The 19390-nt window shown below is 40.9% G+C and overlaps 1 protein-coding gene across 6 annotated transcripts in view; it reads left to right on the top strand.

Moving 5' to 3' along the window:
* LOC116064851 (partitioning defective 3 homolog) overlaps positions 1-19390 on the top strand; it is a 379664-nt gene that overhangs the window by 240342 nt on the left and 119932 nt on the right. For 5 of the 6 annotated variants that reach the window (XM_035998104.1, XM_035998105.1, XM_031320165.2 and 2 more), the window contains 3 exons: positions 45-231; positions 14338-14486; positions 18082-18120. In XM_035998104.1, the coding sequence (XP_035853997.1) occupies positions 45-231; positions 14338-14486; positions 18082-18120 (375 nt within the window). The remainder of the gene's footprint in view (positions 1-44; positions 232-14337; positions 14487-18081; positions 18121-19390) is intronic. The other variant, XM_035998106.1, reaches the window with a different exon arrangement.

Here is a 19390-nt window from a genome sequence, read left to right as displayed (position 1 = left end):
TTGTATAAAATAAACTAATCTCTTTACTTCCCCCTCTCTCTTAGGTAACTACCAGCTTTCTCCCACTGTGAACATGCCGCAGGACGACATAGTGATGATCGAAGACGATAGGCCACCCCTGCTTCCTGCCCACCTTTCCGACCAATCATCCTCCAGTTCCCACGATGACATGGGCTTCGTGGGAGAATACCCGGTGCCCTGGATCCACGAGCTGCCCGGTCAGAATGAATGGTGAGCAGCGGGTTGGTTTTACTTTGCGGTGGAGTCGGCTGAATTATTTAGACTTTAGGTCCTATGTGAAGAAAGCTGGGCATTTTCTGATTCTACAGAAATGAGTGAAAAGCAATAGAAATACCTGAGATATATATATATATATATATATATATATATATATATATATGCATTTTTACTTATTGCAAGTTATTGCCTACATTAATTACATAGTGTGATGGCTTTCCTTAGTAGTGTAAATCAGATGATTTGCCTTAGCAAACCAGAATACAACATTTTCATATCACATCATATCAGTTTGTTACGGGACAGTAATGTGAAAATAGGTAACGTTGGTAACATTTGGGTAAATATGCAGTTGTGTGACTGTGTGTGTAGTATACAGTACATAGCAAAGCACATGTGTGGCTGTGTGTGAGTGTGTGTGTGTGTGTTTTAAATAATGGATGACCCAGCAGCAGTCAGACTGTGAGGAAAAAACTCAGTTACAGTACCTCCACCTCTCCAGCCCCAACCCCCCGTGGGATTTCAGCGTCCCACTCTGTCTACAGACTGCAGCCCGACTGGAGCACCCTCATAATAAAATATTAAGTCGGGGCTCATCAAACTTGTCAGAGAACTAAGTCTCTTAAGGACACGACCGGTTAAGCAAAGAAATCCTTACAGACCAAGAAAAAAACAAGAATGAGATTTCAGCACTGCAGCACAGCTCTGTGCTTGTCTTTCTTTTTTTTTATTGATGTCACTTAAAGGCTGCCTTTTAGAATAGATAGTTATAGCTGTTCATTCTTAAAGGTATAATCACTTACTCTAAAATTACTCATGGCATTTCCTGTATGATTGCAGTGCACAGGTAGAGTATGCATGAAAATGTAAAGACAAGACATCCAATCATGTCCTCATTTTCTTCTGAATGACAAAGTCAGGGACTACTTTTACATTAAACGCAGGTTGTTACTAACTCTTCCTTTTTTGCTATTTATAGTGCGTCATTTTTTATTTCAAAAGGTTGTTCTTCTTGTTTCAGATTGGCTGGTTGTGGCAGAACCACATTACCTTTTTTTAACATATGAAATGCTGGCTGCCACAAATAGAGATGCTCAGTTTATTTCTTAATTCCTTTAGTATTTTTATTTCTTTTTCCCTGGAGACTCTCTTCTCTCTCTCTCTCTCTCTCTCTCTCTCTCTCTCTCTCTCTCTCGCATGCACGCTCTCTCTCTCACTCTCTCTCTCTCTCTATCGCTTTCTCTCACTCTATTGCGCTCTCTCTATTTCTTGCACTTTCTCTTTCTCTCATTTATTATGAATGGGTAGATTTGCTCAGCATGCCTGTTGTTCATGTGATGTCAGAGGTTTGTCATAGTGGATTCGGTCCACAGCATATGGCTGAACAGCACTCAAACTTCCTCACACTCCATTTACACAAGCACATACACATTCCAGACATACACACAACCATACACACTTACACGTGCATGACGTGTGCACACACAATGCGGAAGTGTGCTGTATACCACTGCCTAGGGTTATAGTGAATTATTCATGTCCTCAAAGTCACACACACATACACACACACACACACACACACACACACACACACACACACACATGCATGCACAAACACACATTCTCTTTCACTCAAATGCTAACAGCTGCTTAAACACACCAATTGTGTATCCTCTATCTGACTGACTTTTACTGTTTCTCATTTTCCTTTTTCAAGTGCCCTCAAAATCCCAATACACACACACACACACACACACACACACACACACACACACACACACACACACACACACACACACACACACACACACACACAGCGTTAACAGGCTTACTGAGCCAGCAGGGGATGTGGGTCAGCCAGGCTCCAATGTATTGGAACTGTTACTTTTTAATTAAGCTCTTGCAACAGTAAATCCAGGGCGCGGTACGTATTGAATATGTATTGTGCAGAGCTATGAAAGTCTCACCTCTGGCCTCCAGTATTATGCAGCCTTCCTTTCTCATGGGAGGTGCCTTGCCAAGCCAACAGCTATACGCCCACAGTGCATACACAAAGCACAAAAGTGGCTGGTTGGCTTGTAACATGATTGTAATTCAGGTTCTCTTCTTGTCCTTTTTTCACCCGGTGGAATTTAACAAACTCTCTTTTCTCTTTTTTTTTCAGTACCAGCACTGTATGTGATTTGACAGTTGGCTTGTAAAATTAATTTAATCCTGGCTAACTTTATTCTCTTAATGTAGGGGTAATCCAAAGGCCATTTTAGCATCTGCTAGTGGTTATTATAAGCTAAAAAAAAAAAGACTAATGTAAACAATCAATTAAAGACCCCATTCTTTGATAATCTGCTATCTCTCTTGTAGAATTTTGTAAAAGTACATTCTTATCTGCCCCTCTATAAAAATTCCTTCTGTTTCAGTCTTCCCCTCAGCAGGTTTCTAGCCCACGTGTTAGTGTTTTAACGTGTAGGCCCCCAAGATAAATGGTTGTTTTGGAGGCAGAAATCCCATCTCACACAAGACACATAAATTGACCTACTTTCTTTTTTTCTTGACATCCCTAGCCAATATCTAATGGGTGTGTGCGTTCTCTGTATGTGCGATTACACGGTTCTTGTTATTGCACGTTTTACTGAGTGAAGACAGACGCCTGTTTTGCCTTCTCTTGCAGGTGCTCAGAGCTGTCCTGTTGTTATGAACCGTTGTTATACCACATGAGCTTTACGGGCATCAAATGATCATAAAACGGACTGTAAATATTACAGCCTCATGCTTTTAGATCTTTGTTAAAATGCTAATGTACATATATCCAAGCTTTTATTTGTTGCTGCTGTATTACAGACTGTTTTATTAGTATTGCTATTAATACTTTTACTTATCTTTTTATTTGCTAGATGGTGGTAGTATTATATATTATATATAGTGAAAGTGGCTTGTGAATAGAAGTTGGTTGCCAGTTGAAATCAGACCAGGTGGTACAGTAAAACCTATGCATTTATATGTATTGCAATGATTTGGCTACTTGTCTGCCAGATGTAGAAGAGTTTGCTTGCATTGGCTAACCTCCTGTTGTCCTTGGGTCAAATTTGACTAATTTTCAAAAAGTTTCTCTATCACAAATTTGGGTTTCTTTCAACCAAATTGTCCAAAAAAATAAAGTGGATGGTTCCATACGACAATCTTTACAAGTAAAATAAATGATCAGTTCACTGCTTTCATTGAATTTGGGTGTTTTATTCAATTTTATAGCATTTGAAAAAAAAATGATAAAAGAACGTTAAAAAAAGCGCAGAAAAAAATCGACAAAGACTTCGGAAAAAGTGACAAAAATGTCGAGGAAAGTGATATAAACGTCAAAAAAGAGGACCAAAACCACTGAAAAAAAAGTTTTAATTAAAAATTTTGACTCAGGAAAACAAAAAGTTGCATGGTCGACGTGAAGTCAACACAGGGGTTAAGTCCAGGATGTGTGTAGGGTTAGAGGGCGTGTGATTGTGATTGTGAATCAGGGAGGGGATGGAAACCAGCATGTCTTCAGTCAGGTTTCACTGAATAAATAAAGGTTGTAAGTTATTACTTTGCATATCTGCACTAAGTTCATTTGAGCATTGGGTCCTGACCCGTCACATTAATTCCCTTTGCAGTGTCTGCCTCCTCTTTCATTAGTTTGAATCTAAAGCCAAACAGGAAGGACCACGTCTAAATGATTTACAGTACAATAGATAACACACACACTGGTTTATGTAGTGGCTTCGCAGAATAGTCTGGATAAATAAGAAGATGAAGGTTTTTATTTCTCCCAGGAATGGAATGTAGACCAGTGTCAGAAACACAATTTAGTGTATAATCATGGCAGCTCATAATACAAGCAGATCTGTCTCAGATGCAGAAGGAATGGTTCTAGTTTCCACCTGGTTTTCATCCCACAAGTTTATAAAGTGCAGTTGCAGGGTGTGTCCGTTCCCTCCCTCTAACTGGGGTCTCAGTCCATGTCTTTCCCTTTTGGCACTGTTAGTGTGCATTACATTTGTTGGTGTTCTACAATCAGTTGAAAATCAATCAAGAAATGATAGTTTAAAAATCAGAGATCATATCATTTAAAGATGTTCAGTGATGAGGAGTTAGTCAACTCAGCTTTGAGCAAAATAATAGCTTTTAAAAGTTGCAAGGTTTCCTTGAAATGCAACATATAACCAAGACAAAATACAAAGTCCCTTGTTTGAGAAGTTTGCAGAAGCACCACAAGTGTAAACCCTTACATATAAAGTACTGACGCAAAGCAACTTGACTTTGGAGATGATGCTCTTTGAGAGACTGAGAATGTGTCTCCTCCCAACAACTGAACCTCTCTGCATCCTCGTGCTATTTTATTCAGTGACCCACGGTGTGTTGTGTTTCTTTTGATTTACTGTAGCTGCTTGTACATGCACAATAATTAACTGTGCAAGTAAAGAAAAGCATAATAAACCTACCACTTCTGTGAAACCATTACTAACAATTTACTATATCAATTAAAATGCAACATTAGGCCACATTAGTAGCTTTTTATTGCACTTTATTAACCCTATGTCCTAAAAGTTAATTACAGTTTTTTATAACTTATTACAAGACAGTTAAGCTCATGTAATTACACAGTACTGTGTGAACAGAAGTTTACAGTTTTCCCCATATAATTACTGTACAGTGCAGAAAGCTTAAGCTGTGGTTTTGTAAATGTTATTGTACTATGATTAGGATTTGAGAGCTTTATTGTTCTTAGAATGTAAGAAAGTCTCCGGAGGAGCCAGGCATGCGCTTGGGAACGTATTTCCAGTAGGGGGGGCTGCCTGGTTATGTGCATGTGCGTATTAAAGTATAGAACTAACAACTTACAGATGTAGTACATTTTCTATAGTTAAAACTGAAACTTGTGTGGAAATCATATTAGAGGAGGCTAACTTTATGATCCATATAATTGAGGATATTTAAACCTGCAGCAATCTAAGCTGCTCTTGACTCGGTCAAAACTGAAAAAAAGATGACCACTTACTTTGGTGTTTTAGTCAACATGTAATTATTGATGCGTCATGTCTCAGATAGATGTCTATTCTGTCTGTCTCATCTCTCTGTCCTCAGAATCAGCAGCTGTCTCTGCACAGAATGCTGGTTTTTATCTCAGTTGATACTGGGTCAGTTGTTGTTCTGTGCGCACGAGAGGACACATTCCATTTCAACCAAGTAGCAAAACTGGATATATAGGCAAAATCCATCAGGCAGCGTACAAACTAGTGTAAATTCTGGATTTTAGGATAACATGCAGCTATACACACTGACATACAGTGAGGAAAATAAGTATTTGAACACCCTGCTATTTTGCAAGTTCTCCCACTTAGAAATCATGGAGGGGTCTGAAATTGTCATCGTAGGTGCATGTCCACTGTGAGAGACATAATCTAAAAAAAAAAATCCAGAAATCACAATGTATGATTTTTTAACTATTTATTTGTATGATACAGCTGCAAATAAGTATTTGAACACCTGTCTATCAGCTAGAATTCTGACCCTCAAAGACCTGTTAGTCTGCCTTTAAAATGTCCACCTCCACTCCATTTATTATCCTAAATTAGATGAACCTTTTTCAGGTGTCTTTAGCTGCATAAAGACACCTGTCCACCCCATACAATCAGTAAGAATCCAACTACTAACATGGCTAAGACCAAAGAGCTGTCCAAAGACACTAGAGACAAAATTGTACACCTCCACAAGGCTGGAAAGGGCTACGGGGAAATTGCCAAGCAGCTTGGTGAAAAAAGGTCCACTGTTGGAGCAATCATTAGAAAATGGAAGAAGCTAAACATGACTGTCAATCTCCCTCGGACTGGGGCTCCATGCAAGATCTCACCTCGTGGGGTCTCAATGATCCTAAGAAAGGTGAGAAATCAGCCCAGAACTACACGGTAGGAGCTGGTCAATGACCTGAAAAGAGCTGGGACCACCGTTTCCAAGGTTACTGTTGGTAATACTCTAAGACGTCATGGTTTGAAATCATGCATGGCACGGAAGGTTCCCCTGCTTAAACCAGCACATGTCAAGGCCCGTCTTAAGTTTGCCAATGACCATTTGGATGATCCAGAGGAGTCATGGGAGAAAGTCATGTGGTCAGATAAGACCAAAATAGAACTTTTTGGTCATAATTCCACTAACCGTGTTTGGAGGAAGAAGAATGATGAGTACCATCCCAAGAACACCATCCCTACTGTGAAGCATGGGGGTGGTAGCATCATGCTTTGGGGGTGTTTTTCTGCACATGGGACAGGGCGACTGCACTGTATTAAGGAGAGGATGACCGGGGCCATGTATTGCGAGATTTTGGGGAACAACCTCCTTCCCTCAGTTAGAGCATTGAAGATGGGTCGAGGCTGGGTCTTCCAACATGACAATGACCCGAAGCACACAGCCAGGATAACCAAGGAGTGGCTCTGTAAGAAGCATATCAAGGTTCTGGCGTGGCCTAGCCAGTCTCCAGACCTAAACCCAATAGAGAATCTTTGGAGGGAGCTCAAACTCCGTGTTTCTCAGCGACAGCCCAGAAACCTGACTGATCTAGAGAAGATCTGTGTGGAGGAGTGGGCCAAAATCCCTCCTGCAGTGTGTGCAAACCTGGTGAAAAACTACAGGAAACGTTTGACCTCTGTAATTGCAAACAAGGCTACTGTTCCAAATATTAACATTGATTTTCTCAGGTGTTCAAATACTTATTTGCAGCTGTATCATACAAATAAATAGTTAAAAAATCATACATTGTGATTTCTGGATTTTTTTTTTTAGATTATGTCTCTCACAGTGGACATGCACCTACGATGACAATTTCAGACCCCTCCATGATTTCTAAGTGGGAGAACTTGCAAAATAGCAGGGTGTTCAAATACTTATTTTCTTCACTGTACATACGACTGATTTGATTGTATGACTTTAATCTCTTGGAAGCCCTTCGGATTCTGTCTGCAAGTTTTAAGTTTACCCATAATGATTCAATTTTGGGGGTAATACTGAATACTAACCATTTGTAGATCATCACAAAATAACCTAGCAAGGATGTGTACTATTCCAAACGTATCACACTCCTTCCTCAGAGACTCTTTCCCTCCCAAATATTGAGAAAATATTGGCATATCCTAACCCGTGAAAAATTACATGTTGGTTTGAAAGAAATAGGAATGCTTGCATGGTGCCTGTGCTGAAAAACCTATTCAGATTCTAAATTATTTCTAGCTTCTGGAATGTCTTCTGGTGTGATCACAGAGGGCAACGGTTGAGCAAGTAGAAGAGAAGTAACCTTAAAACAGAGAAATCACTCCTCCACATGGACCACTAGGGGCACTGTCACAACCTTAATATACAATAGGTAGACTACTACCATCACGATGGCTTGGACCGCGATCTGGATGTAGATGACAGAGTGGAGGATAGGTGTCAATTCTCATTAAGGTGAGAGGGAAGAGAAATGGACAGTGAGAGAGACAGAGAGAGAGAAAGAGAGAGAACTAGACTGTGTCACAGGTGGAAACATCATTTCCCAGGCAGCCTCTGACACAGTCTGTCAACCAGCAGAGACGGAAAAGGACTCCAGACAAACATACACACTTATCCACACGCACTGCTGCTGCACAGACGCCCTCGATCTCACGAGTGTTTAGATACACATTGGCTGGTAAACAATTTCACAAATTAACATATAAAGTGGAAAAGGTCCGCATAGACACGAACAAACAAACTTCCCAACTAACATTAAAGGCAGACTGCCTACTTCAGTTGACTCGCTAATAGTCTCTAGCCTCAGTAATGTAACTAAGAATCACAAGTGCTCTATTAAGCACATGTGTTTTTCCCATCAAGCTATTAGCATAACTACATATAAATGCAAACAGCCCTGTAGTGCGTGCACACACACTTTTTGACTAATCTCACATGTCCATTTAGATTGGTAGTGACTTTAACACCACGTATTACACACACACACACACACACACACACACACACACACACACACACATTGCAGGCATTGTTTTTCCTTATATGCTAATGGTCTCCTCTACCATTAATGAATATGTACCCTGTCTCTGTGGTCATACAAGCTTTCATTTCTGTGCTCACCTTAAGTGTGTTTGTCTATGGTTTCCTGTCTTGTGTACTGTGTGTGTGTGTGTGTGTGTGTGTGTGTGTGCGCGCCCTACACTGCCTCATTGTGCCAGCATGAGTAATGCCAAAGTAACCTGCGCACACACACACTGTTGCCACACAAACCAAAATACACTCACTCAGAAAAAGCAACGTTTTTTAAATCTTCTGTTGTTCAATTTTGGAGAGCCTGTGCCAATTGTAGCCTCCGTTTTATCTATCAACTCTGACTAGGACTGGGCGGTATACCCTACATTTGCCTACAGTTTTAATTTGCAATATATTGATATATCAATATCGTGATATGAGACTAGATATCATCTTAGATTTTGGGATAGCGTCATATGGTAATATGGCAAGTGTTGTCTTTTCCTGGATTTTTAAGGCTGCAATACCGTAGTGGTGATGTAATTTTCTGAACTTACCAGACTGTTCTAGCTGTTCTATTATTTGCCTTTACCCACTTAGTCATTATATCCACATTACTGACGATTATTTATTTAAAATCTCAGCATTCAAGCACCAATTGTCAACCCTACAATATCCTCACAATATCGACATCAAGGTATTTGGTTAAGAATATCATGATACTTGATTTTCTCCATATCGCCCAGCCCTACACAGCTGTATATTTTGTTAGGCTGGTAACGCTTTAAAAAAGGGCCTGGCGAAAAAAACAAACAAAAGAAGAACAGTAGTTACTGGATGTAACTTTAACTTCAGTTCTTTAAGTAAGAACGCGTGAGACTGCATCTGGACGTGGGCGAGAGATGTGATCCATGACCAGATTATCATAGTTCATTAAAATGCAATGCAGTGACAAGACAGACATGTTATCTGTACACAAGAAGTAAGTTGTGTGTAATGCTGATGACCTGCCGATGCTCACTTGACCAGCGCTAGTCCCGTTCTTATGAGTCAGCCGCCACTCTGTTAGTAGAGAATCCAGTCTGCTGTGTAGTTCATACACTTCACTGATAAAACAGAATTGTACAGAAAGAATCAGCTTCATGATCTGTGAGTCTGTTATTGTTGTTAAAAACAGTTAAAGGAGCATTCTAAAAGAGATAGGCCTGTTTTTATTTTACAAAGGCTATTTATTTAAGATACATTTTCATTTACATGTGTTGCAGCTGTATATTTTTGAACAGGGAATGCATTTTCTTTTGATCACAGTATGTCTAAAAATAATAATGTTTGTGACTTACAACAGAACATTTAGCCCACTTTGTAGAAAATACTGAGATCTGAAAAATCATGAGATATGATTTTTGGTCCATATTGCCCAGCACTAACTCAAACCTTGCCGTCTCATCTGCCCTCAACAAAGCATTTTTGCCCAGAGAACAGCAGCTAACTGGATTTTTCCTTTTTTTCGGACCATTCTCTGTAAACCCTAGTGATGGTTGTGCGTGGAAATCCCAGTTGATCGGCAGTTTCGGAATTACTCAAACGAGCCCATCTGGTACCAACAACCAAGCCATGGTCAAAGTCACTTAAATCACCTTTCTTCCCCATTCTGATGTTTCAACTTCAGCAGATTGTCCTGACCAGTTGCTGCCAAGTGATTGCCTGATTAGATATTTGCGTTAACGAGCAGCTGAAAGGGTGTATCTAATGAAGTGGCCGGTGAGTGTATGTGCTGGTCCTTGTCAGTCGCTCTCCCATTCAGCAGACTGGGGAAGTTAGTGTAGCAAAACTCAATTAAAGCATCCGTACACCAGGCATGGAATAATTGAGGACATCTACGCAGGAGTCAGCCGACGGACAAAGAGGTCTTAAGTGATCTTGTTCTCTCCCTCTCCCTGTCTCTATCAGCAACTTCATCACAATTAAACGGAGATTACAGCAAATCACAGGTGCAGCTGCTCCTCTGTGTGGCACTGATGGGACCTTTTTTTTTTCTTCATTTTTTTTTTATACCCAGGTTAAAGTCAGATGTGTTTATAAGTGCAATGAAGCAAGTGAAATACAATTTTACAAGATGGAAGAGAAGACCTCTCTGTTCCCCTTTTTTTGCTCTGCAACGTATACATTATTATCTAACTATCTAGTGTCTGCTGGTGCACATGCCAGCAGGACAGGCCTCTGCACTGACTTCTCATGCAGGGCTGTATGCAATGATTGAAGGCAGCTCCAAGCTCCCTGGCCCAGCTATACATCCATGCGGTCAGCTGAATCGGCCTCCTTCAAAACCCAGAAGGACTGTTTCAGAAGCACCTTACCGGGGCTCTCCACCTCTTTCCCCCTCTTTGAGCAGTTGAAACTAATGCACACAACCCCCCGCTAGTTGATCAATCCAAGCTGCACCTTTCTAAGAAGTAGGACACTGGAAACTGACCTCTTTGGGGTCATTTTTAAATGAGGGTAAGAAAGGTTTGGAGCTGAAAAAAAAAAGAAGAGAGACATAAGTCACGAGGGTAAATTGTGAGCACAGACGGCTTTTAGCACATACCACTTAGCAACAAGGCCGTGTAGTTTGACACATTTAACTTCCTGCGAGGGAGACGGAGACAGGAACAAGTTGATGTGAAATGCAAGTTAAAGCTGTGGATTTGCCTGTGAGCAATCCTCAGCCCTAGTTAATTTTAGATGATGGAAGGACTTTGAACGGGGGGGGGGGGGGGGGCATCTGTGCTCGGAATGGTGGAAATTGCTTTTAAACACTGCTTTAAGAAGGAGAGATGAGGGAATGTATTATCCAAATGGATTGGCCCATTTTTAAAGATAGGCCAGAGGCATGGATGGGACGGATGGTTTGAGGAAGAAATTGTGCCACTCTGAATATTATTCAATCTGTCTGGTCAAGCTATTTCTTATTTCCAGCTATCCAGTACAATTTCATTGAGTATGTATCCAAAATACAGATGTTCCGATACCAGTATTGGAAAAGCCTCTGATACTGCCTAAAATGCTGGTATCGGTATCGGAAAGTTTATGCACCAATCTGATACCACTTAATTTAGCCCCCAAGAAAATCTATTTTAAAGCAGTTTATTTATGTTCTTTTTCCGTTATGACTCACTGTCAAACTGGACAATAAAAGAAAGTTCTACGGCGTTCATTGTTTTTTTGTTCATGTTTCACAAAAAGTTTAACCTGAGCCAGGCCGTACAACAAAGAAAGAAATCATAACACATCCATACAGGGATACTAGTATACAGATGTTAAAACATAATAAAATATATGACACACTGGTATCGGACCGGTACTCAGTATCGGACGATACGCAAGTTCAGGTATCAGAATCGCTATCGGGAAGCAAAAAATGGAATCGGACCATTGATTTGCTCACTTTGGAATCCAAAGTGAGCAAATCAATGGTCCAAAACCATCCGAGTCCAGTATGGGTCACACCTTCATAGCCACCTTCATAGCCTTGACCAGTTAAGGTCCTTTCAATTGGCTTTTCCATTACATTCCATACACACCAGTAGACTGTTTGAGCTCAAGAAGCATCTCGATCTGAGCAAAGAGACTTTCAAAGCAGTATCTTATTACAACGAGCATCCCTATGGGAAAATACATAGCCAGTAGAAAGTGAATACGAGATCTGTAATTGAGTGTTGTATTTCTATTAATGGACTGTGAATCTTTGTGTGTCAGCTTTAAGTAGACTAGAAGATAACAACTAGCTGTGCCTGCCTTTAGTACATTAAGTAGCACACTTATTTCCTGGCTTGTATTGTGTTGCATTAAAATTTTACAAAAGTGAATAGTGTATCATCTAATTTGGAAGACATATGCAACCTGAGACAAGGATTGGCAGGTAGGACTCCCTTGGCTACAATGGGACACAAGTTAAAAAGGGTAGGAATCAGTGTTGTATGGAGAGAGACAGAGACCAAGTTCAAGTCCAGACAGCAGGTACCTCCAGCTTGAAGGAATGCTCAAAGCAAAACAATTGACTACTTCTCTACAGGTTAACCATAATCCCCAACCTGGGTATTTAGTCATTGATCTGCATGAACCAAAGTCAAGCAGATGCAGTGTTAGAATGGGCAGCAGCAGCTTAAACCAACAGATTGGAAGTCCTATTGAGTGAATTTGCACCACCGCTGGGCTGTCCCTCTGAACTTCACTCTTACTGCCCACAGATTTTGCACCGTTTTTGCTCAGACAAGCTGGAATCTGATTCATCCCAACTGCTTCTGTCTGTAATTGCTCTCACAAACGGTCACGTACTCGACCAGTCTCTGTACCTGTGTGACAGAGCTGTGCATTATCCCACCTAATGGCCTCCCACTTGTCTTTGTTCTATTGGTGTTCAATTTGCCTGAAAAACACAATACTGGCAAGAACGAATGAAATCTAAATTCAGACTGAAATTACGTCCTTTCTCTCCTGTGCCGTCTCCGTCACACTCCGACAGATGACATTTGCGGAGACAGAAAAAGACAGGGCAGGCGGGTTTTTTGGGCTTGGAATGATGAGAGGAGAATAGCGAGCAATGATGAATAAATGAATAATACATCTGGGCTGTCATTCCTCTCTTCCTGCTCCACCTCCCTCTCTTCCTGTGTCAGATGGAGTTGGTCCTATGAGACGGTCTGATCTTAGTTGGGATTGTCAGGTATGGTCGGCAGCAAAGTGACATGTTGACGCCGGCCCCTCGGTGACACATGAAGCAGTTCTTTTGTTAAATGGGGTTGACAACCCAAATAAGAATTGTTTACATGCAAACAAGTGCCAGCAGGTCTGCAGTTGTTGTTCAGTGATATTACAAATAGTGAAGGGTTCTTGATGGAGCATCTGCTCCTAGAAGATACTCCCCTCCTTACTACAGTACTTTATAACTTCCAACTCAGGTCAAACGATTTTCATTCTCAATCACAGGGGAGATCAGATCATTTCATGTCATTTCTGATGCAAAATGCATACATTTCAGCCTCTTTAAGGATTTCTAAAAGTAAAAACGCAAGCACCCTTAATGGTTATAATGTCAGATCAACAACAGAGAGTGTTTTCAAATAGTGATGGAAGAAGTATTCAGATCCTTTACTTAAGTAAAAGAACTGAACACTTGGGTAGTTTAATTTAATATAAAACATTGTATTTTATAAACTACATGTGTTTTGTGTGCAAAAATCTTAATTTGTAAAGTAACTAGTAACTAAAGCTGTCAGATTAATGTAGTGGAGTAAAACATACCATATTTCTCTCTGAAAGGTAGTGGAGTAGAAGTAGAAAGTGGCATGAAAAGAAAAGACTCAAGTAAAGTACAAGTACCTTAAATCAGCACTGCATCTTCTCCCCTTTGTCTCCCCTCAAATGGAAAGATGTTCTCACCTTAATTGGGAATGCACTCTCCTGCATGCAAATCACACTGTCCCCCCCTTTCACCACTCCCCTCCAGTTTTCAATTAAGATCCAGACAGAGATAAAGGATCTCAAAGGGAGCACACTACGGTGGGCGGGGCTCTGCCACAGCTCCAGACATATAGGAGGAGGGGGGTTATTGAGTGGCCATGACCCCAGAGCACCCTCACCTCACTGGGCTATCACACATCTTAGCCAGGCCTCTTCTACCCAAATGTAGCACTCCCACCCAGCAGAGGTGGAGGTGTCCTTGATTTAAATAGTCATTGAAATGAAGGATTGAAACTGATTTTGTGTGTGTGTGTGTGTGTGTGTGTGTGTGTGTGTGTGTGTGTGTGTGTGTGTGTCTGTGTGTGTGTGTGTGTGAGTATTGAATATATCATTGGCCAAGGATTGTTTTTGACTGAGGTTTGGGGATGTATGAATATTAATAGGTATATTTATTCTCCCAGATTTATAAAGATGCCCCGTAGCAATATAACTGCAACTAGATGTAGATTATTACAAAATATATATTTAATTGAATAATCATTGGATTCGATTCAAGGGTATGCTTTTGGAATGACCCTGAATTTGCTATGTCTCATGCAATATTTTAATACTTCCTTTCTTCCTCATGAACTGTAGCTCGCTCAGTCCAGACGCAGACCCTGACGGCTCGTTCCTGAGGGAGGGCTTCGGCCGCCAGAGTATGTCAGAAAAACGCACCAAACAATATGAAAATGCTAATGATCTGGAAATCATCAAGGCGCGGAAGTCCAAGAGCATGGATCTAGGTAAATGCTATGCTTTTCTCTACACATGCACCCATTACACATGCATGGATTCAAGAGTATGTGATTAAAGGAAAAGTTCCACATTTTAGGAAATATACTTTTTTAATTTCTTAATACACAAATGCTGTTTTTATGAGGGTTATGTACTGGACTGTTTATCGGCCACTCAATTCTCTTGCCTGGCAACTGGTCCTGGCCAAGAAATAAAATGGCAATGTGTCGTTTTTACACTTTTTTTGTATGGATTAAACAAACAAGATAGATGTTAATTAGTGAACTTTAGAGGAAGAGGTAGGCAGATTTCCTTACTTTTTGGACAGAACCAGGCTAGCTGTTTCCCCCTCTTTCTAGTCTTTGTACTGAGCTAAGTTAGCCGGCTACTGGCAATAGCTCAATATTTAGCATACAGCCATCTAACTCCCGGCAAGAAAAAGAATAAGCGTTTTTACCAAAATGTTGAACTTTTCCTTTAAAACTAAAAAAAAAACTAAAAACTAAAACTAAAATTTAATATTTCCACACTTTTGGCCATCATATTTAGTGGTTACCATAACTTTGTACGGTACTTGTTCTCTCCGACAACAAAGTCCGACAGGGCAAAACACACAAGCAGTCAGACCCTCAGGCAGGTTGTAAACAAGGGAACAGCTAAGTCAGATTATCTTAACCACTTTATTTGGAGGGAAAGCCAAAAGTAAATGTACCTGAAATGTTAGTAATCTCTCAATTCATGGGAAAAGTGTGTGCACGCACAAGTATGGCAAGTACTAGGTCAAAGCTGAACCACAAAGTTGGCCCTTTGCTGAATGTTTACAAGAGAGAGCTTGGGTCACAATTCTGGCATTCAAGTATGTCTGGCAAAACGTTGGATTTTTTTACACTGAAACAGTGTTGTAGTCAAGACCACCTAAACCGAGACCAAGTCATCACCAAGACCAGTACCGAGACAAGACAAAGACTTTGAGGCATTGAGACCAAGTCAAGGCAGGCTGAGACCGAGTCAAGACCAAGACCAGATTTGTGTTAGAGACCTAGAGCTTCTTCTCCTGTCTCCCGCATTCAGTTTCTTGGGAGTGAGTGTAAAGGGGGCAGGGAGAGGGGGGTTTACGGTAACAAATTTCAAATTAGATATGAGTCAAGTTATTGGTTACATTTGCAAGTTTTAACACATAGGCATAAATCAGAAAATGTGGACAGGCAATTAAGTAAAATCCCTGCAGTTGTGGTCTTGACCGATCTTGAAATAAAATCCTGAGTCGTCTTTATTCTAAACCGAGACAAGACCGTGTAAAAATGAGGTCAATTCCGAGACGAGACCGAGACCTTCAAAAAGTGGTCGTAAGACCGGTCTTGAGACTGCGACCGATCTCAAGTACTACAACACTGCACTGCATTGAATGAATTATTGTTTGACCATTCCCTGTTGAACACCCTAATGTTTTGATGAACTAGATCTCTCTGTAACCGGTGATTCCTCAGGCACTCAATGTCTCTCACCTTTTCCTGCTGTCTCAGTAAAGGCACAATAATGCGGGAATGGAGACACTTTCGAAAACAGAAATACACACACACGCACACACACACACACACACACACACACACACACACACACACACACACACGCACACATGCACACATTCCTTGTAGACCTGTCCAGCCACCACCACTCCTCTTTTGGCCACCATCTCCCATGGCCCAGTGTCCAGTAGAGCATGTGTAAAATACAAGAAGGAAGAGCACAATGGCCTCTTTAGTGATGATGGGAAGGCTGGTAATACAAATGCACATGCATACACGTACATGCACAAGCACATTCTCAAACACACAGACTGTTTCTAAGGAAGAAGATGATGTGTGTGTTCAGAGCCTCTCCCACTGAGGCTGACGCAGACGCTGCCTTCTCTCGGATCACTGACTAATCATAACAGATAACAGCCAACTGTATTCCACATGGAGCTCAGAGACCTGTAGAAATCTTTGACTTTCCCCCTAGACTAGTTATGTTTGCCCCACTGCACTCAGCTCTGTGGGGTCCACCTTCACTGTATTAGCCCTAGCCTTTGTCCACCCTCAAAACTTTTCTACAAAGTGAACCCAGACAACACAAACGTTCAACAGAAAGTGCTGCTTAGGAGAAAGATAGTAGTTAGCCATTGGATAGGTTTCACTGAGCAAGTTGAGCATAAACATGTTGTCCATTATGGTCTTAATGTTAAATAAAAATATAATTGGATATAATTGAGCACAGGAAGTGAGTAGAATGGACAGGATGCTGAGATAGCACCATGATGGCGTTCTCATCAGTGCAAATGCACATTTTATCAAAGAGTTTCATCAAAAAAGCTTCTTAATTGTCCCAAAGTGGCATCAGCATTTATTTGTGAATGTGATTAGTCCTTGAAAAAAGCAGTTTGTTTGGACAGAAGAGACTAATTCATCTGCTCATAAGACGATGCCTCGCTCTTGGGATAACCACTCCTATTGATGTTTTACAAATCTATTATTGCTCTATTATGTCTTTGTTCTTAAGATCAGTGTGTGCGTTATTCGATATAATTCAAAATAACATTCCCCTCCACCACTTGCAGGGCCCTATTGAGGAGTCAGAAATCCTTGCCAATATAAAATCATAATCCATCAGTGAGAATATCACAGCGTTCACATTGTGGAGGGTAATAACTAACTTGTTCCTCCCACATAATAACTCTAGTAGCTGACATGAGTTCCTGGAGGAGAAATGTTTCAGTCAATAAATGGAACGCGAGCTCTGCGTTCAAATTGAAAGCTACATATTGTGATTTGGTACAGATCTGATGTCACATAAGTTCTATTTATCTCAAAGGCACACACTGCTACAGTATGTTGATTAGTTTAATTAAATTATTACATCAAAGGCACACAATGAAAAATGGCCCATGGGTAATGTATAATAGAGTTGAAAATTAAATGAGCACATAGTGCCAGCATTTATCCTTACGCCTTTTCATTGGCACAGTGTTGGACATTAAAGTTTTTCTTCAGAAGTTAGTTGAAGTAGCAGGTGTAAGCATACCTATCTACATTCCATTAACACTTTAATAAAGCTGCTCTGTGCTTTCAAAGCTACCTTGACTAAATGGTTAACATGCTCGACAATGCTATCCCCCACAGACTCTCATTTCATTCTGTCACTAGATATTTTCGTCCCTCCTTTTAATCCTGTTCCATTTGTTCACAAATTGCATCATATGGAATTCAGACTTTGAAGCCCATCATTGTTGAAATAGGCTAAACTGGTCAGACACCCCATGGTTTAATCCCATTTAGATGGGGAACAAGATTGAGTGAGGGAAGAAAAGAAAAGAAAGCGACGTGAGGTATCGTGGCTTGCAAAAATACATTAGCACATTCCAGCCACTTTGCCTTGTAAGCCTTATGATTGACAGGCCCTTGCACAATGTGTAATATCTGTTCTACTTAGTACATCACATTCTCAAATTATTCAGTATCGGCCCTGCACTTTCTGATTCTATCTCTTTCTGCTTTGCATGTGCTCAATAACATGGTACAGTACAGAAGGCACTAACCACTCACGCTTGTTTATGCTCTTTAACAGTAGCAGATGAGATTAACTGCAGCACAAGAACCAATGGAGGTAAGCAACCATGCCTGGACCAGCTCAATATTGTCACCATTGTTACAGTGGACCACTATGATTGTTCAGATGGCTCCATGAGTCAATAATAGAGATTAGAAAAGCAGCCCCACACTTTCTCCATAACCAGCTCGTCACCACCATTATTGGCTGTGTGATCTTGGCACCTTTATATGCATATGGATGGGAGAGTTGTTTAAGGTAATTGCAGCATGATCAAAAGAGGGTTTTCATATTGCTGAGAGGAGTTATATCGCGTTGAATAGAGACTTGGCAACTAATGTGGGAACCTGTGCCATTATAATCGTTCCGCAGTGCAAATGATTGAAGAAAACACTCATTACTCCAGGAGTTGTGTACGGCTAGAGGGAGCCAGGCAATGGAGTGGCATTTGCAATGGAGAGACATTCATTGCCAGTTGGCATCTTCAGCTGGCTGCAATTGATCCATCATAGTCAGGCTGTTTTGAGCTCTGGTTGGAGCATGTTAGAGTGCATTCACTCCATTATACAGTATTAACACAGAATGAGCTGATGGCTGGATCACAAGGGGATATCTTTTAACGATTTCTGAGAGCACTAATTGGAAACTTTTGCCTGTTGTGTACAGGGATTTTTGACAAACAAATCATACGTGGTATATCATACCATACCATATTAAATATGTGACATTATATTTATGTACATACATTTATATGAAGTATAACATTTGTTTTTGTCAAAAACAAACATTCAGAGACTAATGGAGCCTAGTCACTGATGGTCAGTTGCTGACCCAGTGGATTGCCAGGCTTGGCATGGGAGTGGCCAGCTTCTGCATATTGAAATATAATTGTATGGGGTACACGGGAATCACAGGACAGTATCCAGCATCCTTGATTGAGATATTAACCAGTCCGGGTATTGATGATTCCTTTGTGACAGAGAGTACAGAGGACGTCCTCTGTCGTGCTAATGATCCACAACTGGCAGAGAAATAGGAGCCTGGCCGACCCAGGGACGCCTCTCTTACGCTGGGATACCTGGACATGGCCTTCCGGTGACCACCTTGGAGGCTATTTTTAACATAATTACCCTTTTCCCGCCCTGCTTAAAGCCCTGGCTCTCTGAATAAATTATGTGTAATGGAGCCCCTGTCTGTACACAGATCTTTACATGCAAGGGCCTGTGGTGAATAATGGCTGGGGAGCATAGTTTTAGCTGCTCTAATTATACTATGGGCTCCTGTTCCTGTAATAACCGCTGCTGATTTATTCATGGAGTTTGCCATA

The sequence above is a fragment of the Sander lucioperca genome, chromosome 23 (assembly GCF_008315115.2).
Source record: "Sander lucioperca isolate FBNREF2018 chromosome 23, SLUC_FBN_1.2, whole genome shotgun sequence".
NCBI classification, from domain to species: domain Eukaryota; kingdom Metazoa; phylum Chordata; class Actinopteri; order Perciformes; family Percidae; genus Sander; species Sander lucioperca.
This window is presented reverse-complemented; position numbering and strand designations above follow the sequence as displayed.